General features: G+C 38.7%; 1 protein-coding gene and 1 non-coding gene across 2 annotated transcripts; both read right to left on the reverse strand.

Moving 5' to 3' along the window:
* Positions 1-4,853: 4,853 nt before the first annotated feature.
* On the reverse strand, positions 4,854-25,754 carry LOC134212672 (dyslexia-associated protein KIAA0319-like protein). The gene is made up of 7 exons (XM_062690719.1): positions 25,207-25,754; positions 22,789-24,569; positions 21,885-22,184; positions 21,526-21,819; positions 21,233-21,467; positions 20,991-21,158; positions 4,854-6,087 (listed from the first exon to the last, which is right to left on the reverse strand). Exons 1-7 carry the CDS (start codon positions 25,526-25,528, stop codon positions 5,912-5,914), a joined length of 3,276 nt encoding a protein of 1,091 aa, XP_062546703.1. The 5' UTR covers positions 25,529-25,754; the 3' UTR covers positions 4,854-5,911.
* On the reverse strand, positions 20,271-20,394 carry LOC134218663 (U5 spliceosomal RNA). Its single transcript, XR_009981428.1, has one exon. It is a non-coding gene; the product is annotated as a U5 spliceosomal RNA (small nuclear RNA).
* Positions 25,755-26,579: the final 825 nt, after the last annotated feature.

Consider the following 26,579-nt stretch of genomic DNA (forward strand, 5'->3'; position numbering starts at 1 on the left):
AACAACATCAGACGACCAAATGATACAAACACCTCTAGACATTCTTACCTGAGTAAAAACTAATCAAACCGGATTCCGGTAGGTGGTTGTTTTTATTAAAATTTCAGTTTGTCTCTCGGATACTAAGGGGGTATCGGCTGAGCAGGTACGTACGTATGCAAATAAATAACTAATTCCGAGGCAGACAAGAACATAGAAAACCGGGATAGACGACTGTCGCTGCAGGTATTTTGAGGCTCCCGCCAGATATGCATGGATTGGATATGTTGCGTTGGTCTACGTGATGATAAGAGACCCATAAATCGTACGAACGGTTGGAAACAAACATGCGAGAGGAAAGTCATCATCATCAGCCGCACGCGTCGCAGTTTGGAGGTAAACAAGAGGCAGGACCCATCAAACGTAGATCCTCATATCGTGGGGCTCTGCATTTGTATTTTGAATAATAATTTCAGAGGTGCAATCGGCATGATTTGCGAATATTGTTGTTGACTGGAGATGATTTTTATTTGTTTTCAAGCAGGTTATTCCACGTTGCTCATTGTTGAACAAAACATGTTGATTGAAGTTGAAGCCGGTTCAGATTACGACATTGATTATAATAATTATCGTTTTAAATATGAGAAAGAAAATTGATTGTATGGAAATTGGGATCAAGTTCACTCTTCATCATGATATTTATTAATCTGGATTAGCTATTTTAGAGTTCGCTGTTTCTTAGTTTGAACCGGTGTAATCTTCAAAGTTGAAACTGATTGAAGCATTTACTATACTTGCAATTATTATTATAACATAAATTTGTTAATTTACAAACCGAGTTACAAAGCAAATTTAAAAATGATAGATCTGGTTGAACTTGACTGCCTTAAATCTGATATGATGATGTTGCGGCCAATGTAAGAAGTGAGAGAAGATAACTGGGAAGGGAAAAGCGAAACTTGAGAAGTGATGAGAAGTGAGACAGAAGAAATAAAAAAGAAAGGAGAAAACCTGAAAAAGAAAGTAAGAAAAGTAAAGAAAGAAAAAGGAACGAGAAGGAAAAAGAAAGAGGGTATAGGGAAGGAAGAAAAAGGAAGAATAAAGAAAGAAGAGGGAAGAAGAAGGAATAAGGATTAATTTCTCACTTTGCAATTCTCATTTCTCACTTCTCTTCTTCTTCTGCATCCCCCACAGGGACATTGCCACCTCGCTGCTTAGTATTCATTCAGCACTTCCACAGTTATTAACCGCGAGGTTTCTAAGCCAAGTAACCATTTTTTGCATTCCTATATCATGAGGCTAACACGATGATACTTTTATACTCAGGGAAGTCGAGACAATTTCCAAACCGAAAATTGCCTGGACCGGCACCGGGAATCGAACCCAGCCACCCTCAGTATGGTCTTGCTTTATAGTCGCGCGTCTTACCGCTAGGCTATATCCTTATTATTGTCTATTATGGCTATATCTGTTATTGTCTTCATCAAAAATAGCCTTGGAATTATTTGTTTGCCGCCTTGTACCATGGTACATATAACCGATTAAAAAACTATTCTATATTACGTTTCATGTGTTCTGGTTTCCATTTCGATAGGATAAACTTGATCCCCCAGAAGGCCGAACTACGAAAAACCGAATGATACAAAAGGCCGAATTATTATAATGTACCGCCATCGGGGGTGACAATGGGTCATCGCTCACACCGCCAGTCTGGAGGTCGTAGAGCAAAATCGTTCAAAAAGGTCTCTTATATCTTATATTTTAATATTCTTGCCCTCAGATACATTCAATCTATTCTTCAAGCATTCTACGCTGTTGAAACAGTGACCCATTCGCACCCCCATTTGACCCATTATTCGCACCCCCATTTGACCCATTGTCACTCCCGATGACGGTATACAAAAGTTTCATTCTTCTAGCCAAGAGAATTTGGAATACTCAAAAATTAATGTTTAAACTTAGTATCTAATCATTTTTATTCGGTTCAGGTATTTAACGTGAGTAACGTGGAATTCAATCTTTCAATTGAAAGAAGTTGTATGACGGTGTTTAAAGGGTCAATTTGAATCCTTATATATTGCATAAACAATCAATCTTCATTGCAGTAATGAAAAAATGAACATAACTGAACACTGTATACTGTAAATATTAAGCTAGCACTTTACATTTTCTGAGTAGTCAAAAAGTTCTTTTTTTTCTTTCTTTGCTTTGTAAACTAATCATCATCAGTATCAGGAAAAGTCAAATTCTCAAATCTGATGCACAAGTCCGAGTTAAATTTCACCGGATTCACGGCTCAGATAATCTACTCCCCAATTTGCACCAATGTACCTATACGAGTGATGTGCTTCATGACGCATGGCTGTGGCAATGATGCGCACTACTTACGATCTAGTTGGGACATTAGAAGCTAAAAACATCGTATGTTCCGATTATTATGTTTTAGCAAATTGTATTATAACTCACGGTAACGCGGAGTTCCCAAGTATTTCATTGTCTCCCAATTTAAGATAAATTGACTTTTGGCAACAAATCACAAAATAATCCAAATATTCTGATTTTTTTTAATCTATGTAGGTATAGGGGAACTGTTCCGATCTCCATCTCACTGAACATATATTCATCTCATCGCGAAACAAAGAAATACAGCACCAAATTCGTCGCTCCTTTTCGTCAACATGCGTGCTTACTGCTGAAAAAATCACAAAAATAAGAAACAAATCAAATTGCTTTCCATTGCTTTGTTTTTGATGGGATGAATATCGGAGCCATGTGATAAATCCCAGGAGCAGTTCCTCTATGTGAAAAAAAGTCCGAATAAAATCGGCCGAGCAACAAAGTGGACTTTGTCGCTCTGCCGAGTTTATTCGGCCTTCATGATTCGGCCGTATGTGCTTTCGGCCTTTTCTGCATTCGGTTTTTTGTTCCTTACGGCCTTTTGTAATTCGTCATTTCGTGATTTGGCCCTTCGTATAGTAGGCCCAAATTGTTGTTGTTATTGGTACACAATCGATTTTTTGAGTGCTCATGAAAATATGATAGACTTTGAACGTTGATATCTCAGGCGTTTCTCGATGGATTTCCATTTTTTTTGACCATTCGATCAAGGATGAGCGTTGACTCTTCTTTGTATTTATCTGAAAATACTTTTTCAATATTTATTATCGATAATTGATAAAACTTTAGAAACAGGTAAATCAACCAATCACTTAAAAGTACATACAAGGGTTAGACCAAAAAGCACATACAAACAGACATAACACTCGGCAAATTCTCATCGTTCACTAATTTACTGGCCCATTCAAAACATCATTAGTTGGCCAATCGATCACTCGTGACGCGCGCATCAATTTTGCTCGAGTATGACGTTTGCTCACTACCGCCATCTGGCTCGCGGTTTACCTAACTTAGTGAAAACAACAGATGTCATTAGTGTTTGTACGACGGTGAATTTGATTAATAAATGTTCAATGAGTTATGTCTGTTTGTCTGTGCAAAAAGGTTGAGCTATAGGCAACATTTTATCGAAGTTCAAATCAGCATAACATATTCTTCGCAAAGTTATGCTGATTTGAATTTCGACATAAGTTTACCTATCTTAACCTTTTTGTCTAACCCCTGTACATCGCAAGCACAGATATCAAAATCAAGAAACTTGCGGGTTTGCATCTAATCCTCAGTTCGAACAAGATTCCACGCAGAGCGGACACAGTAGCACGAAGGCGCTGGTAGCAGTTTCATTGGAAAACCTTAGCATTTGTGGTGGTCGTCAGCGTGATCATTCAACCTAAGCATTTATATGAAGAAAGGGTTGATTATAAAAATGGCGTCTGTTGCGATCCCGCGCCACCAGTGGTGATGCTGAAAGTTTATTCCAATTGGTGGCGTCTTAGTGAAAAGTCATCGAGTGGCCGTCGGACAATAACAGCACGAAGTGAAATTTTAACGCAAATTTTCGACAAGCATTTGGTTGCAGTTGGCTATTGGAAAGGCGCATTGGGTAAAGAAAATAGCACAGACAAACAGACATAACACATTGAACACCAACTCATTAAATTCATAGCCGTTTTTCACTAACGCCATCTTTTGATTTCAGTTAGTTGTGCAAATCACGAACCAGATGGCGGTAATGAGCAAACGTCAAACTAGAGCAAAACCGAGGTGCGCGCCACGAGTGATCGATTACCATTATCGTTTAAACAGATAATTTCGAAAACTTAAACCGAATAGTCTGTTTGTCTGGGTGAAGACTTTTCTCAACGGTCAATACCTACCTCTTCTTGGATAATAAGTTTTAGTCCTGAAAAGGACTGTGTATAATTAATTCTTGAACTTCCTCTCACTTCTCCACCGGCGCCATAGTAAACGATACATGTGTATACGTGTATTCGATACGGAAGCAACGCACAACTGTCATTTTTATTTTTTCATGCATGCTGCGACGCAGCAAAGCTGAAACAATAAAAATAAAAGTTGTGCGTTGCTTCCGTATCGAATGGTATGCCCTTGAAAACGCGAGTATTTTGAAAATTGGATTCCGTCAGGAGTGACCTTAAGTAAGGGTATAAACGGATTTGTTACATTTTTGAAAGAATTGGATTCCTTACACTTTTTGCCAAAAAATCTGCTTTTTAATTATCCACCATTCAAACGATTATTGATCCTAATTCGGTAGCTGCAACAGGAGGTAACTAATAGAGGAATGTTTGAGTTATGTAACGGTCCAGTTCAGTATTATGTTAGAAAAGGGCGTTGTTTTTTGCTTTGCACTCTCCGTGCGACATCGCTGTTTTGATAAAAAGTGTCGTCACACACTTTCTTGTAGAGGATTTTTAATTTAAGGATGTCGAACTAAATTCAATAAGGCTTTAGAAGTATTTGATCACGTTTTTATTTATTTCTCAAAATATGTTTTTTTTATTATCGTTCAATTTGTTAGGTGTCGGTAGTTGTATAATAATACTAGCAGTTTTTTCCTCACTTATTTAGCCATTTCCAGCTATTTTGCTTTTCTAAATTAAGTACATATAGTGGTAAACTGGGTATTGGCTTTAGAGAGTGGGAATCGTATTTATACAACCCAATTAAGGGGTAAAATACCCAATATAGCGCAACATGAAAATAGCAAATTATTACACATCTTATGGTTAAGGTATAAAATTATTTGTATGTTACACTATTAATTCGTACATAAAATATTTATATTTTTTACGCTTCAAACTTAGTTTGGACTAGAACTATATTTATTATGCAAATCAATCTAAAATCTTTTCCATGCATCTTTAAGAAACCAATGATTTCTTTGCTTACGATTAGTTGATTACTTGCAGTCTTGAAATGATGTATTTATTATAATTTAATAAAAAAAAATCCATGGTGAAATGTAGTACGGTCTTCAATCACTACGAAAGATGGAATGTTTCCGATCACTCGATTTAAAAAAAAAATGCTAATGATGTTGCTCTAGTTCTAAAGTTCGACTATTTGCAATGATAACTGTTTCATATATTTATGTATTAGCAAAACATAAATTACAACTACTCGATGGCTCTCAAAATCACATTTTATCATTAGTTGACGTCTGTTAAGACTAAATCACTTTGTATCGTACCTGCAATAGTGTGTGGTAAATAAGATATTTGAAATAATAAAAATAAAATTAAATAACAGAAATTACAACTAATCCTCACAACATACTGTATATAAAAAGCCATGCTCTACTTATCTTTATACTGAATAATCTTCTTCTGCAACATTCTAGATCTTACTTATTAATAGATATTAAAAGCATGCATATTAATGATCGCAAAACAAACTGCAAATTTTACCAACAAATCTTTTTCAAAGACTTTCTCACAAAACAGGGAAACAGTTTTGTTATTGTTTCTCAGTACGGCAATTAACGCTCCACGCGCTTCAGGGATCATCCCGTTTAGGTTTTAATTCGCCGACCAAGACGCGTCGTGTTGTACTTGGTGTGTCCATTCCGGATGTCCCCGTTGGCTAACTTCACCCTCCCCGGTGGAATGCCATTTTGCTTGGAGCGACTCTCGAACAAAACGTCCGAGTCAGTTTCCGAGTCGGACAACGTTGTTCCTGTGCGGGTGACTAAAATAGAAACGTAAAGAAACATCAACTGTTTGGCAGTGTCTTTTTATGGCATTGGAGACAATGAATAACAGTTACGTCAAAACCGAAATAAGAAAACGGCAAGTTTTACCGGCGTTGATGCTTCAGAACAAACCCTTTGAACACTTATGCCTTGATACACAGTGTAAACTAACAGATTCTTCTTCTTCACTGGCATTAAATCCCCCACTGGGACATTGCCGCCTTGCAGCTTAGTGTTCATTAAGCACTTCCACAGTCATTAACTGCGAGGTTCCTAAGCCAAATTACCATTTCTGCATTCGTATATCATGAGACTAACACGATGATACTTTTATACCCAGAGAAGTCGAGACAATTTCTAAGCCGAAAATTGCCTAGACCGACACCGGGAATCGAACTCAGCCACCCTCAGCATGGTCTTGCTTTAGCCGCGCATTTTACCGCACGGCTAAGGAGGGCCCCAAACTAACAGATTATTGTACTCAATTAAATTACAATTACAATAACTATGCGCGGAAAGGTGCTTAAATGTCATCAAGTTATTCTAGCGTGAATTTCCTAAAATGTAGCAGCTTCTGACAACTAACGTCCTTTGGTTGTAAGAACCATAAGAAAATTTTATAAATTAATCTTTAGAAATCTGAAGTTTTCTCTGGAAACTTCATATAGTTGAATGATTCCCCGAAAGCAGTACCCCGAAAGGCTGTTGCCCGAATAACCCATTACCCCGAATGGTCACTACCTCGAGTTTTAATTACTCTGAATGACCATTACCCCGAATGTGTCAAAAAATTAAAAAAAAAAACAACATGTACCTACTAACTTTCTCGCTCACTGTATTACTTTATTAGATTGCCTTTCAATAATGAAGTTGAAACTAGAAACTAATCAGTCAAAAATAATATATTCAAAATAGTTGAAGTATGAGTCATTCACTCTTTCGCATTATTCCGGGCAAGTGTGTGCTTTAAAAGAAGGTTTCATTTACTCTCCCACTTTGTTCCAGGCAAATACGTGTTTTAAAGTTTGAAAGAAGGAAGCATTATTCCGGAGAAGCGGATGCTTTAAAAGAAGGTGTCATTTACTCTGTCGCATTTGTTCGGGCTTTTCGCATTAAGAGCCCGCACATAGGATTCGTTTGGGTTGCGTTTGACAGTGTGCTAAACGCAATGCAAACGTATGCTATGTGCGGGCCTCTTTATTCTGAGCAAGCACGTGTTTTAAAAGGTGTCATTTACTCTGCCACCTTATTCCGGGCAGATGCGTGCTTTAAAAGAAGGAGGCATTCACTCCCTCGCATTATTCTTGGCAAGCACGCTTTACAAGAAGGTGACATTTACTCTTCCGAATGGCCGATCAATGAAAGAATGTGCAGGTTGAGGATCAAAGGCCGGTTCAGCATAATCAACGTCCATAGCCCACACTCCGGAAGCACTGATGATGATAAGGACACATCACATTCTACGCGCAGCTCGAACGTGAGTACGACAGCTGCCCAAGCCACGACGTCAAAATCATCATAGGAGATTTGAACGCTCAGGTTGGCCAAGAGGAGGAGTTTAGACCGACTATTGGAAAGTTCAGCGCTCACCGGCTGACGAACGAAAACGGCCTACGACTAATTGATTTCGCCGCCTCCAAGAATATGGCCATTCGCAGCACCTACTTCCAACACAGCCTCCCGTATCGGTACACCTGGAGATCACCATTGCAGACAGAATCACAAATCGACCACGTTCTGATTGATGGACGGCACTTCTCCGACATTATCGACGTCACGACATATCGTGGCGCTAACATCGACTCCACTACCACTACCATCACCACTACCTGGTGATGGTTAAACTGCGCCCAAAACTATCCGTCATCAACAATGTTCGGTACCAACGACCGCCGCGGTACGACCTAGAGCGACTGAAGCAACCTGATGTCGCCACTGCATACGCGCAGCATCTCGAGGCAGCGTTGCCGGAAGAGGGTGAGCTCGATGGGGCCCCTCTTGAGGACTGCTGGAATACAGTCAAAGCAGCCATTAACGACGCAGCGGAGAACAACGTCGGGTATATGGGTCGAAGTCGACGGAACGGTTGGTTCGACGAAGAGTGCAGACAGATTCTGGAGGAGAAGGACGCAGCGCGGGCGGTCGCGCTGCAGTAAGGTACCCGGCAGAACGTGGAACGTTATAGACGGAAGCGGAGACAGCAGACCCGCCTTTTTCAGGAGAAGAAACGCCGCCTGGAAGAAGCGGAGTGCGAGGAGATGGAACAGCTGCGCCGTTCTCAAGATACACGCAAGTTCTATCAGAAGCTCAACGCATCCCGCAAAGGCTTCGTGCCGCGAGCCGAAATGTGCCGGGATAATGATGGGAGCATCTTGACGGACGAACGTGTGGTGATCGAAAGGTTGAAGCAGCACTACGAGGAACATCTGAATGGCGCTGAGAGTACAGGCAGTGAAAGTCAAGGCAGCGGAGGAGCTCAGCGGACGATGGAAGCCAACCAGCCCCCACCTTGAGGGAAGTTAAGGATACCATTCAACAGTTAAAGACCAATAAAGCAGCTGGTAAGGATGAGCTCATCAAGATGGGCCCGGAAAAGCTGGCCACTTGCCTGCACAAACTGATAGTCAGAATCTGGGAAACCAAACAGCTACCGGAGGAGTGGAAGGAAGGGGTTATATGCCCCATCTACAAGAAAGGCGACAAACTGGAGTGTGAGAACTTTCGAGCGATCACCATCCTTAATGCCGCCTACAAAGTGATATCCGATCATCTTCCGTCGTCTGTCACCATTAGTGAATGAGTTCGTGGGAAGTTATCAAGCCGGCTTCGTTGACAGCCGCTCGACAACGGACCAGATCTTTACTGTACGGCAAATCCTTCAAAAATGCCGTGAATACCAGGTCCCAACGCACCATCTGTTCGTTGATTTCAAGGCGGCATACGACAGTATAGACCGCGTAGAGCTATGGAAAATTATGGACGAGAACAGCTTCCCAGGGAAGCTTACAGACTGATCAAAGCAACGGTGGATGGTGTGCAAAACTGTGTGAAGATTTCGGGCGAACACTCCAGTTCGTTCGAATCGCGCCGGGGACTAAGACAAGGTGATGGACTTTCGTGCCTTTTGTTCAACATTGCGCTAGAAGGTGTCATGCGGAGATCCGGGTGTAACAGCCGGGGTACGATTTTCAACAGATCCAGTCAATTTATTTGCTTCGCGGATGACATGGACATTGTCGGCCGAACATTTGCAAAGGTGGCAGAACTGTACACCCGCCTGAAACGTGAAGCAACAAAAGTTGGACTGGAGGTGAATGCGTCAATGACAAAGTACATGCTTGTGGGCGGAAACGAGCGCGACAGGGCCCGCCTGGGAAGCAGTGTTACGATAGACGGGGATACCTTCGAGGTGGTCGAGGAATTCGTCTACCTCGGATCCTTGCTAACGGCTGACAACAACGTTAGTCGTGAAATACGAAGGCGCATCATCTGTGGAAGTCGGGCCTACTACGGGCTCCAGAAGAAACTGCGGTCGAAATGTGTCATGTACAAGACGCTTATAAGACCGGTTGTCCTCTACGGACATGGAACATGGACAATGCTCGAGGAGGACTTGCAAGCACTCGGAGTATTCGAGAGACGGGTGCTTAGGACCATCTTTGGCGGTGTGTGGCGGCGAAGAATGAACCATGAGCTCGCCCAACTCTACGGCGAACCCAGTATCCAGAAGGTAGCTAAAGCCGGAAAGGTATGATGGGCAGGACATGTTGCAAGAATGCCGGACAGCAACCCTGCAAAGATGGTGTTCGCTTCCGATCCGGCAGGTACGAGACGGCGTGGAGCGCAGCGAGCGAGATGGGCAGACCAGGTGCAAAACGACTTGGCGCGCGTGGGGCGTATCCGAGGATGGAGAGATGCGGCCTCGAACCGTGTATTGTGGCGTCAAATTGTTGATTCAGTGTTATCTGTTTAGATGTTAACTAAATAAATGAAAATGAAAAATGAATGAACATTTACTCTTCCATCTTATTCCGGTGCATAATTAAAAAAAAAGTAATTTACTCTCTCGCCTTGTCCCGGGTTAGTGCGTGTATTGTATTTAGCGGCCGTACACTAATTACGTAACCAATTTGTCTGGGTTTTTCAATCCCCCTTCCCCCATGTAAGATTTTTCCCATACAAATTATTTTTTATTCATATGGAGCGTAAGAAAATGGGAGACCTCCCTTCCCCCATGGGTCCGCGACGTTAGGCATAATGGACATTTTTCGGTTTGGAAATTGTCTCGACTTCCCTGGGCCAGGGTTGGTTCGCTCTGAGGAGTATTCAAGAGAAGGTGTAAAAACTTCTCTTCCTCGATCTGTTATCCGAGTGTATTGTGCAGAAATACACTTTATCTTTGTATGAAAGAGCGTGCATCATACGCACTCTTCATCACACAAGCCCGCAAGTGTAAAGAGTACAGGGAAATGGCAATTTGATGTATACTTAAATGCATACATTTAGGCTATGTTCTAAATCTTCCATATTAATGCATTGTTTTGAGCGCCTAGAGATGTCGCAAATTAATCGATTATTTCGATTAATCGATTAATCGTTGTGATAATCGATTAATTTTGAATCGATTATTACCCAACGACTAATCGATTCAATAATCGAGAAGAATCAATAGTAATCGATTAGTTACTAATCGATTAATCGGGATTTTACGACATCATAAGGATGTCGCAAATTAAGCGATTACTTCGATTAATCGATTCATCGTTGTGATAATCGATTAATTTTTAATCGATTACTACCCAACGATTAATCGATTCAATAATCGATAAGAATCGAGAGTAATCGATTAGTTACTAATCGATTAATCGAGATTTTACGACATCTCTAATGAGCGCCTAAACATAGACCTTTTTATACACAATAGCATAACACACGCGACCGAAAACTTGGTCACTCTTTATCATGTTTCTCTTGGCTTCAATCACACGCACGTGTGAACACTCTCGAGTGTGAATCAATACACTTCTCTTTACTTGTAAAATCGCCCAATGACCATTCGGCCCAATGACCTAATGACTAATGGCCTGGCACCACACAAATTGATAATTTTGAAGGTGCTTTTTTTAAATCACCTTGTAAAAAACGTAGAGCTAATAAAAAATAAAAAAAATCCGATTTTGTCACATTTAGAGTTGTCGCAAATTAATCGATTACTTCGATTAATTTTTGTGATAATCGATTAGTTTTGAATCGATTACTTCCCAACGATTAATCGATTCAATAATCGTTACTATATCAATAGTTACTAATCCATTAATCGGGATTTTACGACAATACTTAGATGACGATTACTTCGATTAATCGATTCATCGTTGTGATAATCGATTAATTTTGAATCGATTACTACTCAACGATGAATCGATTCAATAATCGTCAAGAATCGAGAGTAATCGATTAATTACTAATCGATTAATCGAGATTTTACGACATCTCTACATTTCATATTTTATTACTTCAAGCGCGGCAGGCATAGAGATGTGCGCCGGTCCGATATTCGTCGGCGGCGGCGTTTGTTAAAATTTTGGTCGGCGGCGGCGGCGTGTTCGGCGTCACGCCGAAAGCCATTTTAGCCGGCGGCGTGAATCGGCGTGGCGATTTTTTCATTTCGTTTTTCTAAGATTTTTTTTGCATTCTTTCGAAATATTTTCAAGACATTAAAAGAAAAATCTTTTGAATTTCGCATGAAAAATCTAATGAACTTCTCCAGAAAAATCTATAAGTTCTTCCATAATTTTTAAAATATTTTCGAGCAATCTTTGGAATTACCAAGAGAAGGTCTTTGTAATTCCCAAATAAAATCGTTTGGAATTTCAGCAGAAAAATCGTCGCAATTTGCATGAGAAATTTCTGAATTTTCACAAAAAATGTTCTTAACTTCTACAGAACAAACTTCAGAAATTTACGAAAAGTTCCTGTTGAATTTCTGTTGATTATTCTTCGAAATTTTCACAGAAAATTCTTGATAATTGTAGGAGAGTGCGGTTGGTAGAATGGGTGTTTAACCATTGACTTTCTCAGTCTAGAATAATAAAGACGGCTAGCTTGGCATGGTCAACAATGAAACAGTAAATTCTTAAGAATTTCCGCTGGATACTCTAAAGAGTTTGCAAGAAAAAACCTCTGGAATGTTCACGAGAAATTGTCCGTAAGTTTAACTGAAACTTCTTTAGAATTTCCGCGGAGGATTGTTCAAAATGTCTCCACGAAAAATTGTTCGAAGTTATTGGGATTCTACGGGAAATTCTTTGTACATTAGACGTTCGATAACTGAAAGTAATTTAACTGCAATGCTTTTAACAGCATTTCGATAGTTACATCAGTTTTGCAGTTATTGGACAGCTGAGCTTCAAAACAATGTCGATGATAGCTGCATAGCGCTGAACAATCAGATGCACTTCTATTTTGACGCCGTCTGACAATTGTTTGCCGTCTTGAATGCGTCGCAGTTATCGAACGCCATTGGCTAACTGAAACGAAAACATGTTGCAGTTATCGTTCGACTAATGTATTGTCCATAAGAAATTGATGGAAAATCCCATTGGCCGCAAGCGACACACGGCCGAACTGGTAATTTGGCCTAAATAGTCGTTTGCCCTAACAGGTCGTTTGGCCGAATAGGTCATCAGCCCAAAAATGCTGTTTGGCCGAAATGGTCGTTTGGCAGAATGGAATATTTGTCCGAAAATATAGTTTAGGCCAACAGCTTATACGGTCATATGTCAATAACTGAACGGGTAATTTAATCCAAAATATCCATCCATTTTGGCCTAATAACATTGATGTTGAAAAGGCTGATTGTCAAACGACCGTTGAACGAAATTTCATAACCCTTCTACTTTTTAGGTTGATACTGGCCTTTAAGCCAAAAGCCATCTAACCAAATCTCATTAAGCCGAATTGATATTCGGATAAACGTCTTTTTGGCAAAATGATCAATTCAGCCGAACAACACTTTTCAAAGAAGGTTACAGAAAGTACATTCTTGGGCCTAATGGCTATTTCTACAGAATGACATTTTTTACCAAACGGCATTTTTGGTCAAATGATCTATATTCGGTCAAACGACTTTTTCATCCAAACGGCAAATTAAGCCTAATAGTTAGGGTAAGCAACTTTTTACAAAGTCTGCCAAAATTTTCCTTTTGCCATTGCCACAGCCATTGCTTTCGGCCAAACTACATTTTCCGTCAAACCAGTTTTGACCTGATAACAGTTTCCGTGAAACGTTTAGTTTTGCTAAATGGTACCTGGTTAGATGTCTTTTGGCCTAAAGGCCAGTATCGACTTAAAAATAGAGAGGCCACGGAATTTTGTTCAATGGTCAATAGACAAAAAGACCATTTCGCCAAATCGCCAGTACGAGGATCAGTCATTGAAATTTGGCCGTATTACCCGTTGAACCAAATGACTGTTTCGGACAAATGGCCCATTCTGTCAAAAAACTTTTTCTGCAAAATGGCATTATTGTCCAACAATCGTTTCGGCCGGACAACCTGGTAGGGCAAATGGGGCAAACGGCTTTTTCGGCCAAATTGCCAGTTCGGCCGTCTGTCTATATATCTAATCGAAAATAGAAAGAATTTTCTGAAGAAATCCAAAAAAATCCTCAAAAATTCCGAGCATTTTTTCGATGTTTTAAAGTTGGCTAAGCCAAACTAGCCGTTTAGTGATGCACATCTCCCTGTGAAAAAATCACTCTAATAAAGGATAAAAAAACTAACCGTCTTATATAATCTAGATTGGAGAAGTCAACGTAAAGCATCTCTTTTACCAGTCACAATTTTCTGTGTGAATTTCAAAGAATACTCAACAGAAACTCAATAGGAACATTCCGTGGATATTCCGAACATTTTCCTATAAAATTCTATAAAATTTGGAACAACTTCTCGTGAAAAATCTGAAGAGATTCTCATGTGAATCCCAAACAACTTTCCTTGGTAAATCCAAAGAGCTTCTCTTGGCAATTCCAAAGAGTTCTCGATACTTGAAAGTAGTTTCCGTGGAAAATTTGAAAATAATTTTCGAATAACAATTTTTCGTTAAAATTTTGAGGCGAAAATCAAAAGATTCTCCCGTTATTGTCAAGAAAATATCCAAAATGACCAATTCAGCCGAACGTCACTTTCGACCGAAAGTCCTTTTCGACCAAACGACTATTTCAGCCGAAGGACATATTCACGATTTTTTTTAGCCAAAGGAACTATTCAACCAAATGACATTCTCGTCCAAATGACTTTAGGCTAGATATCCTAGCGAAGTCTGAAAACATAATGAGATCATATAGAAAACATATTGTGATTTTGACATCAAATTGAGTCATAATTCGTTTTCAAATATGTATGTAATCATTAAGATTGATTACATATTTTGATCTCATTTTGCTGAGATTACTAAATTGAATGATATGACATCAAACTGTGTACTTATTTTGTTATCGGAAACCAATATCAAAATTAGTTTTCGATTTGCTCTCATCGACACCAGGAATGATTGAATGTCACAGTAAGATATTTCTGCTATTACGTTTTGTTATTTTAACCGTTAAAACGACCAAAAAGATATCAAATTAGGTAAACATGATCGAATTTCAATTAATTTTTTTTAAATTTCAACGGGAACTCCTTCGCAATTTTCACGCTTAGTTTTTACGGAGAGCTTTTCAAAATTTCAACCAGATAGGGTAAAGTGCCCAATAGTGTACCCCCAACCAATAGTGTACCCTCCAGCCGTTTTTGCATTATTACAGCACAACGTACATATTTTGGTATGAAATTCCATCGGAAGAGCCTACCTTATAGTCCTATGATTTGATTACATGCATTGGAAATGCTTGGAAAGTAAAATTAGATGATTTTTTACAATTCTATAAAAAATAAACACAAGAGTGTCCATTATAGGAATATTTTGGGGGGTCCACAATAGGAAAGAAGAACGTCCCGAAACGAAACATGAAAATCAAATGAAGTGTCGACTATAGGGAAGCAATTTCCTATTGTGGACCCCCAGGAGGTTTACTATGGGGCGAATTCAGTTAGTCTTTAAAATGCAAACTTCAACGGATAACGTCGCGTATTTGAGTGGTTTATATATGTATCGTGAAGAGGAAATGCAGAACTTGTTATTAGATATCAAGAAGAATTATTATGTTGAAAATTTCTACTCCTTATGACAGGAAGAACAAAATTCCGTTGGTCCACTATTGGGCATTTTACCCTATTGTATGGAATTTTCATGGAAATAATTGGTATTTTCATGAAAAATTCTCTGGAGTTTCAACGTGTTGGTGTAGAGACCTATCAGGAAATTATATGGAAATTGCACTGAATCTTTGGAGTTTCCACTGAAAATTTGAACCGGCGTGACAAAATTTGAAACGGCGACACGCCGTCCGCCGATGCAAAAATGTCGGCGGCGGCGGCGCATACTTCTACCTGGGCAGCGGCTGCGTCAAGGCAAATTTTTTACTAGATAGACCTATACTGCCGCTAACCGCAAGTCGAGCTTATCTGGAAAAACGTGCAAATGAGAAAACTGCTTGCAAAGTTTTTGTAATTTTTCTCCTTAAAAATTGTGTATAAGTAATTTTGATCAGCTCTAAACGTCACACACCAAAGATTGTTTGAATATTTCTCGCTTAACTTTTCAAAAGGACCTAAGTAACATTTTTTTCATGAATTAATTTGAATACTGCAATCAATAGCTTTCATGTTGTTCAGTTGATTGCGCTATTCAAATTAATTCATGAAAAAAATGTTACTTCGGTCCTTTTAAAAATTTAAGCGAGATTTAATGGAGCATAGTGGCTACAAAGTGAAAAACTCACTTGCCGTGTTGGAAATCGCAATGTGACTGACTTGCGATTACTTTTCATCTCAATGAGAAAAGTAACCGCAAATCAGTCACATTCCGTCGAGCAAAACTCAAATTTGTAAAAAAATATAATGCTCTAATTACAAACATGGTGAAGCATGCAATCTAATTATTTTGAAACTCTTGGATGCTTTGAAAGCCTGCATCGGTAGTCCGTTATAGGCATAATATAAAATCGGTAATGTAGTGTCGATATCAAAACTCAACAAGTATTTCTTACTAAATTAATGATTTCGTGTGTGTTACTTCTACGTGAAGTTAAACGATTTACAATGATATGGAAATGCTAATATCATCTTCCAAACTTGGACGTACATGATCATGATAGCATTAGAGGCGAAAGTATAGAATTGATAGTTCCGTTAGGATACGGCAGGCATGAAGAATGTTTTTATAGAAGTCGATTTGAAAGCGAGCGGAGGGCAATATTTGTGATGGCACATATCGCACGACCTTCCTTCTGCCAAGCTCCCGTATGAAGGGGGAGGGGGGGAAGAATATCAGTGTGAAAGCTATGTGGAAGCCACACTGATATTCTTCATGCAGGACAGTGCGATATGAAAATATCAAGTTCTGGAAAAATATTCTTTCGAAACATTATGAAAGTATTTCATTTCCCGCTTAAAAATTAAGGAAAACATATATGCTACACACCTTTGAACAAAAACTTTTCCACAAAGTTTTACTACTAACCAATTTAATAAAATTAATTATTTCAAAATTAAATTAAGGTTAAACTGATAATCGTGAAGGTATCCGGAATTTCAAAGAAAGTGTTCTTTTCCAACAGTCCGGAAGGATTTTTAATCCAAGAAAATTTCTAAGTATTTTTAATCCAAGAATGTTTAGAGGCTCAGGAACAAAGAATGTTTAGGCTTTCCAAGAAATTAAATGTTTTGATGGTTTTATGGTTTTCCTCCCCGGTCAGGAATGCATAACAAAAATATAACTCAATTTTATCAATTGTTGTTATTTAAAACAACGTGTGTTATAATTAGATAATTCGATAGAAATGTGTCTTCGGCCAGTTTTATTTCATAGGTATGTATATTTTCACAAAAAAAAAATCAGAAGTAATCAATATAACTCGAACCCGCTCAATATTAATACATAGCTGGAACAAAGTTAATTGCCTACATTATGAATGAAAATCTGTCGTGGTAGCGTACCAGATTTCTATCCGTGATGTAGGCAATCACCTTGAAAGTAGATTTTTGTACAGAAAAATTATATCAACATTTGCTATTATGTTGATATGAAGGTATCAACCTCTGTTCTAATTGTGTAACGGCTAGAGGTATTTTAGATATAATTTTTGTTATTTTAACAAATAACCAGCCAATTTTATAACACATTTTGTTACAATATTTTTCTGAAATAAATAACTCCCCTTCATATAATTTTGTTATGCATTATTGATCGGGTTAAGGTTATTAAACATTTCCAGGAAGTACGCAATGGTTTCTTTTAAAAATATTTCTGGATTCTCAAAAGAATGTTTGAAATTCTATATGACTTTCTGTACAAAATAAAAATTATTGAAATCTGCTAATATGATTAATAACAAGTTTATAAAAAGTCTTAGTTATAAATTCTACCAAGTTTAGATAAATTGTTAGAAGTCCATTGTAAAAACCATAATCATCCCTAATTCCACATATCTTGTCCGAAATAAGAACCGGAACTTTAGAGCATTCTTGAACGATCATAAGATTTCTAAGTAATTTGTAATTTGATCCATATAAATTTCTGAGGATTTATGAAAGTTAATGATCAATCAACAGAAAAACATGAAGCTTTTGATTGCAGTACTCAAACTAATTCATGAAAAAAATGTTACTTAGGACCTTTTGAAAAATTAAGCGAAATTAGTGGCTTTGAATTTCTGTGGTTCATGATAATAGCTTGCAGGACCTAATTCATCCTTCTTAAGAATCCCGCTACGTCATGTCTGCTACGTGTCATTTTGTCCCAAGGCCCACCCATATTTTGGCACGTGGACGTGGTTTTTGCTCTCATTGGGAACCTGCTGAGAATACAAATAGTAGCAATTTTATTGTAAATGATTCTATTAGCTGATGAATCTATATTGATAAAATCATTCTCAGATTTCAAAAATGCGCTCACCGAGCAACCCGCTTGTGATTTTGAAGGATAGCATCGCGACTCATATGAATAATATTCGAAAATAGGTTGATTGCGTCTTATTCTCATCATTTAATTTTATTGAGTAAATGGTAACCAACAACGCGTAAATGTATCAAAGCCCTGAAGTAAATCAGTTTAAAATCCAACTAATTATTAGAATGATTTCACAACAGTATTGCTTATTAAGTAAAATGGGAAGTAAACATCACCTTAAAAAAATCTTTATTATCGTAATCCAAAACATATTCGAAAGAACAGTTGCTATATGTAGCGTGCAAGTTTCAACAGGTGTATTGTGAAAAAAAAAAGGTGATACGATGAATAGCGTACTTAGTGCAACGTATATTTCTCTATCCATCAATCTTCATTTATCTCAAATTCATCCTAACTTCACTTAAATGTATTTGAGAGGTTTTCTGAGCACATGTATTGAACAAATATGAACAGTTTGTATAACATTTTACGAAGGGAGTACACTTTTACTCGATGTGACTAACTTGCGGTTACTTTTCAATATGGGACAATTTGACTTTGTATTTTTTCCACTTTTCTAGAACAAACTTCTCGCGTTGAATAGCATAATAACGCATAGTACATGTGAAAATAAAGTGATACATGATAATTACTCAAAATTGACAAAAATTCAGATGTGCTCGACATGCGGTTAGCGGCAGTATATATCCTGTCCTGATAACGAACAGAAATCATATTTAGAACAGTGGCGTTTCCCTAACCTCAATCTACCTGTGCACTGAGGAATCGGTGTGCGTGTGCGGAAATGCCTAGAATCAGAGTCTATTATATATAGAGTTGCGCAAAGAGGATCTTCTTACACTTATTCTGAATAATCTTCTTGTTATTGTGTTTGCAACTTTCATTTTTGTTCAACCCTTAAAGTGACTTCACGGGAGTGTTCACTGCTAAAGCTTTTTAATTCGATAACCAAGTCACCCACAGAGTGCAAACACGTGAGTTTCTTGTTGTTACTTTATTGGGGGGGTCTATTGAAGTTTTTAAAGCTGTTTCTAGAACAAATCTAATACATTTCAATTCATGCGTTTTAATTCGCCATAAAAATCATTAGGCGATAACAATACTTCCGCCTTACCAACAAGCATTTGTTTACTTTGCTCGATAGGTAGACGGTTTGACCAGGGTTGCCACATTTAAATCTGTATTTTTTCTCCAGGAAATCTTCATATCTGTATCTCAAGGTAAAAAATCTGTATCCATCTAAACCCAATCAAAATGGGTTTTGAACAAACTTTGTTTTGAAAAAAATGTAAATTCAATAATATGTGAATGAAATCTATCGAAAGTCCGTCTTTAACTATTGTAGCCATGTAGGCGACAACTTTAGTGGACCAACCACATTGCTCAGTCACACTAAACCCACTAAACAGAACGACTGATTAATTGTTTCTGGATATGTGAAAAAAAAATCTGATTCTCTTTTATTATTGCTTGAGCTTTTTCTGGGGCCCCTGTATTCAAATATAATCTGAACATTTTACGGAGCATAATCTGGTTTCAAAATCGTTGATTTGCATAAACTGATAAATAATAAAAAGTAAAACCTAACAGAGCCAACATGTTCTGTCATTTCAAATTAAGATTTTGTTAATTTGAGAATGGCCTTCAATAATATCAGTTTGGCTAAGAATATAATTTTAAAAGCCTCAAATCTTATTGAAAACAGGTATTTACTAATAGCAAATTATTTATATAATTTTTATTATAATTTTCAGTATTGTACTCTTCAATAAATCTGCAAAATCTGTAATTTTGCTAAAAATCTGTATATCTGTATGTACAGATTCTTGGTCACCGCTCTACCCCAAAAATCTGTAAAATACAGAATAATCTGTATATGTGGTAACCCTGGGTTTGACAGTTCAATAGGTAGATTTGGCTTCACTCTTTGCGTAACTCTATATATAATAGACTCTGCCTAGAATAACTAGATTTTGATTAGTATAAACGACTCTGATAATTTCCTTTTCCATTTGGGCTGTCGAAATATCAAAATTTTCACTTTTTGGGTCAGTGCACAGGTAAAAAGTGAGGTTACGCGACACCACTGATTTAGAACGATTATGCTCGATCCAGCTAAGGATCGAGACTGGACAAAAATTTATTTTAGACTCATTAGAGTGTCCCTCTCCACGGAAATCTTTAGTAAAAGGCGAAAGATTTATTCGACATTTGAAGAGAGACCAGAGTAACGATTCTCAGCAAATTCACCAACCCCATCTTCATTCGACATGTTCCGTGAGCGATGCGTACAGAATAGTTCAACGGATCAATGCAAACGGTACATATATACCGTTTACTCGAATTTTCTTATTAGACAGCTAATTAACGGTATTGAAAATCCAACAAGAACAGCTCAGTCTGTATTCTAGTAGAACTTATTGAATAAAATTCTGTGGTCATACCCTATATTATATACGTTTAAAATTCAATGTAATAATCATCAAACATATGATCACAGAGCAACTTTCAATAAACTGATTTTCATTATTGGAATTCTTATAAGCTTATATTGCAGAATAAAGCAACTGCACTGTTAGTGTTGAATAAACTTTTATGATGAATATTTTTATAGCATCGTAAAAGCTATAGCCGAGTAACAAACCATTTACTGTTTAGGTATGGAATTGGTTTCGCTATTGTAGGATATGTAAACGATACTATATACAATCCAAATTTACGGTAGAACTTTTATGATATACGATATGAAAGTTAGAATAGAACACATATTGATTGCTGAATAATGCAGCGTTAACCATTATTCAAGCAAATAAAATTATTCTCTTACATGATGGTAATTCGTCGTCCTGTGTTCCGAGTAGTGAATATTTTTGAGTTTTGCTTCTTGTGCGCGGTTTAGTCGATCGCCGGCATAGGCATGTAATTCCCCAGCAAATGCCGGACAGTATTAGGAACACGATGAACACACCAATGATCACATACAGGATGGACCAATCTGAGAAATGAACAAAAACGGATAGTACCTAACATAAGCAAGTTTGTACAAATATAATCAACCAGAACAATTACCGCAATTAGCTTCGGCCACACCCCAGAAGAAAAATATATCCGGCATCCAGAAGCTTTGGCACATGCAGTCTCGCGTCTCTGCGTTGCATACGCCGTGGCCGGAGCAATCGTTCTGGCATATGGCGGTCCGGATACCAGCAACCGACGTTCCTAAGATACCATAGTCACGCCAGAACTTTTCCTTAAGAATTTTTTCCACCTCCAGGGCCGGGATGATTTCCGATTCGTCCTTTTCCTAAAACATAACGACAATTAGTGCGCTTATGTCTAATGACAACATATTGAACAATTACGTGTTTCTCTACGTAAAATATTATGACAACTTGTCCGGTTTTGTGCTCGATCTTCAAATCACGAACGTGCAACTTAGCGGTGTTGTCGCCAATGAGGAGGACCAGTTTCTGCTGTAGTGAATCCAACTCCGATTGTGTGAGCACGGTGGCTTCCATAGTAAGAGTCAATTCCACCAAGCTCAAAACGAGCGGATCCGGGTGAACGATAACACTGACCGTGTCGGAACCGGACAGACCCTGACCATCGGTGACGGTTAGTTTAAATACATACCGTCCAGGGACTATGTCCGTGAGCTACGAAAATATGAAAATTGTTTGATGCTTAGATAAGTTCCTATGGCTATGAATGAAGCACTTACGATTAAAACCGATTTCCGATCACTGTCATCTACAATAGTCCCAATGGCTAGACTACCGGGCTCTCGCGTCCAGCTGAAGTTTGCGATTCCCAGATCATCGTTGGATCGGGTACCATTGAGGACAATTGCATTCGTTGGCAAGGTAACGCTTTGGTCCCCACCAGCATTTGCTTCCGGAGCAGTGTTTCGTTCCTGGACGACTGTGACCTTCACTCGGCTGGTATCGCTGTTGTTTACCTCGTCCGTGACGGTTAACTCAAAGATGTAGTCACCGATCGTCAGTAATGTAGCGTTGGCAATCTGAAATTACGGAAATGGATTATGGAGATATTTCACGACATACATTTTTATTTGGAATTTTATCAGAAATTTTTAAATTCCAGGATTTATCCAGTTTAGAGAAACTGGTCCTAAAATTATTATATAGGGCTGTTTTGCCTAAATTTGTATTGAATACCGTGTAGGTACGACCTAATACTGAGGACACACCTGTGGTACTTGTACCATGGTACAAGAGGACAAGAAAATTATTCCAAGACTGGTATACAATTTTACTCACAAATCAAGACAAAAATTTCAAAACGACTTATCTGCTTTTGTAAAGAAAAATTTAAACGACGATTTGACGAATCTGATAGCTCTCACACGTAAACCAACACCACCAATAGGTAGGTGAAGGTTCCCGCTACCTGTTAATGGTGTTGGTTTGCGTAGGAGAGCTATCAGATTCGTCAAATTGTCGTTTGAATCTTTGTTTACAAAAGAAGATAAGTCGTTTTGAAAATGTTGTCTTGAAATATACAATTATAATGATAATAAACATTAAAAAAACAAACAGCTCTTGGACTCGTTATGGTAAAACGGAATTATTATACTTTGCCTCCAACCTGTTACATACACTTACCGAGCTGTTACCGTTCAGGATCGTCGCGGTTTTCGGTCCACTAACTTGCCGCCAGTACCAACTGGTGATTCGCAAATCATCCTTCGATTCACTTCCATTCAGCGTTGCCCAGTTTTGCGGAAGATTCAGCGTAAAATTGGCGCCCGCGTTAGCCACCGGCGGCATGTTGGTGGGCACTTTCACGAACACATGCACCGTCGAAGTGCTGCTCTGGTTGTTTCCGTCGGTTACTTTCAGTTCGAACACATAAACGCCTTCTTCCAGGTTGGACAGCTTCAAGTAGGGTGTCCGTGTGTTTTGCATATCCACCGCTTTCGATTGATCTTTGCTGTCCTTAGTCCACTCCCAGGCTACGATACCGTGGTCGTCCTTGCTGAGTGAACCGTTTAAAGTAACGTTGTTTTGGGGAAGGTACACAATCACATTCTGACCGGCGTTCGCTTCTGGTGGGTAGTCGATCTCCTTTAGCACTTCTATTGTGGCCGTTGTGCTGTTGGAAAGCTTCTCCGAATCGATCACGGTTAATTTGAAAGTGTACTTTCCGGGCATTTCCAGATCATTCAGCTGAAGTGTACTAACGGCAGGCAACTCCGGTTGATAGCCGAGTGGGCCCTGCACCAGTTCCCATTGCCAAGAAATTATTTTGTCGTCATCCGTTGAGGCACTCCCGTCTAGGATGGCTTTTTTGTTGGGAAGCTTAACGATTTGCTCCGTTGGAGTAATTACGACATCTGGTGGTTTGTTAATTTTCTGCTCCGGGAGAACTGTAATGTTTGGGTAAGCTTCGCCGTAACCTTTCTGACCGGTGACGGTGACCTTGAATCGATAGAGGCCGTCAGTGAGTTTGGAAAGCTTAGCTTGAGGTTTGGTTTGATCCGTGATTGTGGCGTTACTTTCCCCTTTTGACGGTTGTGAGATCAACGACCAAGAGTATGTGTACTTATCTTGACTGGTCGCTTCGTCCGGTATCACGAAGGCTGTCAGGATTGCTTCATTATTTGGTAGACGAATATCTTTTGAAAGCACGGAAACGGTCAAGTTCTTAGGTGGGGCATGGACCGGATTTTCCTCTTCTATTTCACCAGCTTCACTGTGAATGTTGTTCATGATCAATTTTTGTGCTGTTAACGTTTGAGGCATGTCGTACGTTTGAAGACTTTCTACTCTAACGCAGATTTGTTCGCTATTTCGCGTGTAGTGTTCAACACAATCACATATTCCTTCAAAAGTTTTTGACGAACCTACACATGTCTCGTGTTCAGGACAGGAGTTATCAATTCCCACAACACATTTCTGTTCCGGATAAAATTTTGATTCAGCCATCATTGGATCGTCACCATAAATATAAGATGTAGGATACTTCCCCAGTTCATATTCCACCTGCTTCTCCAGGGGCATTTCGTAGATCCTTTCCGAAAGTTCTTCCCGATTTCGCTCTAAGTTATACATAGTTTTAAGCTTGTTCATGATGCTCCCATCAAATTGTTCCAGATCGGGTTCGACTAGTCTTTGTTCTTGAGGCACTGCGTTGTCGAGGATTTCTGGCCACGTTCGGCTGTCATCACCTACAGGGTTTACCAGCATCATTTTCAGCTTGGCAGCCAGATTGGCCTTTTTGACAGGGATACAAAGCTCGCTGCTCCAACATTTAACGTGGTAGCATGTTCGATTGAACATGAACGCCGCGGTGCAGTTTTCTCCTTTAGAGCAACAGCCTTCAACGCAGGAGTTGAGCACTAGAGCTTGTGGGTATTCCGAATAGTTTCCAGCTTTGCTGTTTCCTGAAATGATGAGAATTTTTAATAGAAATTCTAGAACACTAAAATCTGAATGTATTGCAATACAGAAACCATTTGATAAGTGGGCTCATAGTCCAGTAAAATGCGCCAAGTTCGAACTGTTTCTGTTCTGCAAATAGAATCTGAGTTTTGTGTGAACTCGCCATTTCGCTCATTTTTTCAGTGCCATGAACAAACAAAAAGTTTGCTGTTGATTTTTTTTATCAAAGCAGCTTTTTTGTACCTATATTGAATTACAGCACCGGTCATTAGAAACAGTTGTTCTTGAGGTGAATAAAGCTAACAACAGGAGTAACATAAACAAAAATTGACAAAACTGCAACCATCGTTTTATATATAGAACTAAACAGAAATGTTAGCACGCATCTATAAAATCTGATGTTTCTAATAATCAGTATGTTTGTCAACACTGTGCATATTGCAACGTATACAATTTCCAACTAATCGATATAAAGGCAATAAACCTCTGCACATTAGTATCAGGCCCTTGGTTCGAGCAGAACCATTATTTCAAATTCTGCACGGCAGGGTAGCCGCAGTTTATTGCCATCATGCTGATTCTACCCATCCACGCTCTACGGGGAATCCTTTTTCCACAACGACACCACCACGCACTTACCAATGGGAGCGAATCCATCGAAAACATGCCTCATCATGCGTGGACATAATTTTCCTTCCAGCGATTGAACCATCGATTGTTGCTGCTGTTGTTGTTTGCTTGAATCCTGACTTCGCTGTCTGCTTGTTGGAGAGGAATGGTCATCGGATTCCAACCCAACCGCTACGGTTGGACCATTTAGATCAACGGCGGTCGAGACCGATCCTATCAGCATCAGCAAGGAGGCCAGAATCAATGCCGGCAAAAGCTGGTATTGTTGGATGTTTGCTGTCCTGTTAGCAGTGCTCCTTCGTAAATGTCGTGGTTCGAGTGACGAAATCATGACACTGTTTTTTTTCCTCACAATCGCGATCAATTTTCGATAAGGATTTGTGATAATTCCAGCTTTTTACGAGTAGAATTCAATTACCACCTTCTCGCCTATGTTATCTCGAACGGTTTTCACTATTCATAACATTCCGGATTAGATAATTAAGCCAATTTTTCACCGCACTTGAAATTTTGAAATTTGTTCGATTCCATAAAAAGGATAAAAAGTGAAAAACTCGAACGAAAACATGACAAAACTGTCAGAAGCGTCAGCAGAAATCGTATTTTGTTTTCCTCGGTACAGTCCCGCCCAGATGTAAATATTTTGCTGGTTTGTGTTTTCGCTAAGAATATGCCCGCCTACCGTAAGAATGCGAATGCCGATGCATCGTGATTTTTTTGCAAATAAAAAATCGTATTCCTTTTTTATATATTTATACAATTTAATATATATAAGAAAAAAACTTATACATCGCATTAGTTACTGTAGGATCGGTTACGACGCGTTACCGATATACGTCACGCTTATAGTAAATAAATGCAGTATCATAGATCATACACAGAAAGAAAAATCAATGATGAAATTAAAAAACACATTGGTTAAAATAAAAAATTGCGTTGGTTCTTTTTCGTAGAGAGTTGCGTATGTTTAAAATAAAAGTACAGAAACTTTTGCGTCAGCAATGGTTCAAAAGTGGAATATAACTCTGAAATCAAAAGTTTAAACTTTCAAAACAAAACTGTACAACTGTCAGATCCAAATGGTCCCACTGTGAAAAAAAAAACAGTGAAATATTTTAATTTGGAAATTGAATTTCATTTTGCCCCAAAAGAAACCTCCATCCCATTATACCATTTGTTCATATTTTCTTTTAAAATGTAATTAAACCAAGAATTAAACCGTAATCATCTTAATTTTGTTTTATTTAATTATTTTAAGCAATAAGTATTCCATCATGTTGTGTCGTAGGCTCAGGTAAACTTTCAAAATTGTCGCCAAGGTGGCCTTTTCCTGGCCACTTTTTGGGCTGCGCATTTTGACATGCAAATAAAGTCTTTCTCTC

Source organism: Armigeres subalbatus, chromosome 2 (assembly GCF_024139115.2).
Source record: "Armigeres subalbatus isolate Guangzhou_Male chromosome 2, GZ_Asu_2, whole genome shotgun sequence".
Lineage (NCBI taxonomy): Eukaryota > Metazoa > Arthropoda > Insecta > Diptera > Culicidae > Armigeres > Armigeres subalbatus.

Excerpts from the sequence above, each read along its gene's own strand:
- LOC134212672 (XM_062690719.1), bottom strand. The coding sequence starts at position 25,528 with ATGATTTCGTCACTCGAACCACGACATTTACGAAGGAGCACTGCTAAC. Across the intron at positions 21,820-21,884 it reads ATCGGAAATCGGTTTTAATC|CTCACGGACATAGTCCCTGG; the intron begins GTAAGTGCTTCA and ends ATATTTTCGTAG. Across the intron at positions 6,088-20,990 it reads GGACGACGAATTACCATCAT|TCACCCGCACAGGAACAACG; the intron begins GTAAGAGAATAA and ends TTTCTATTTTAG.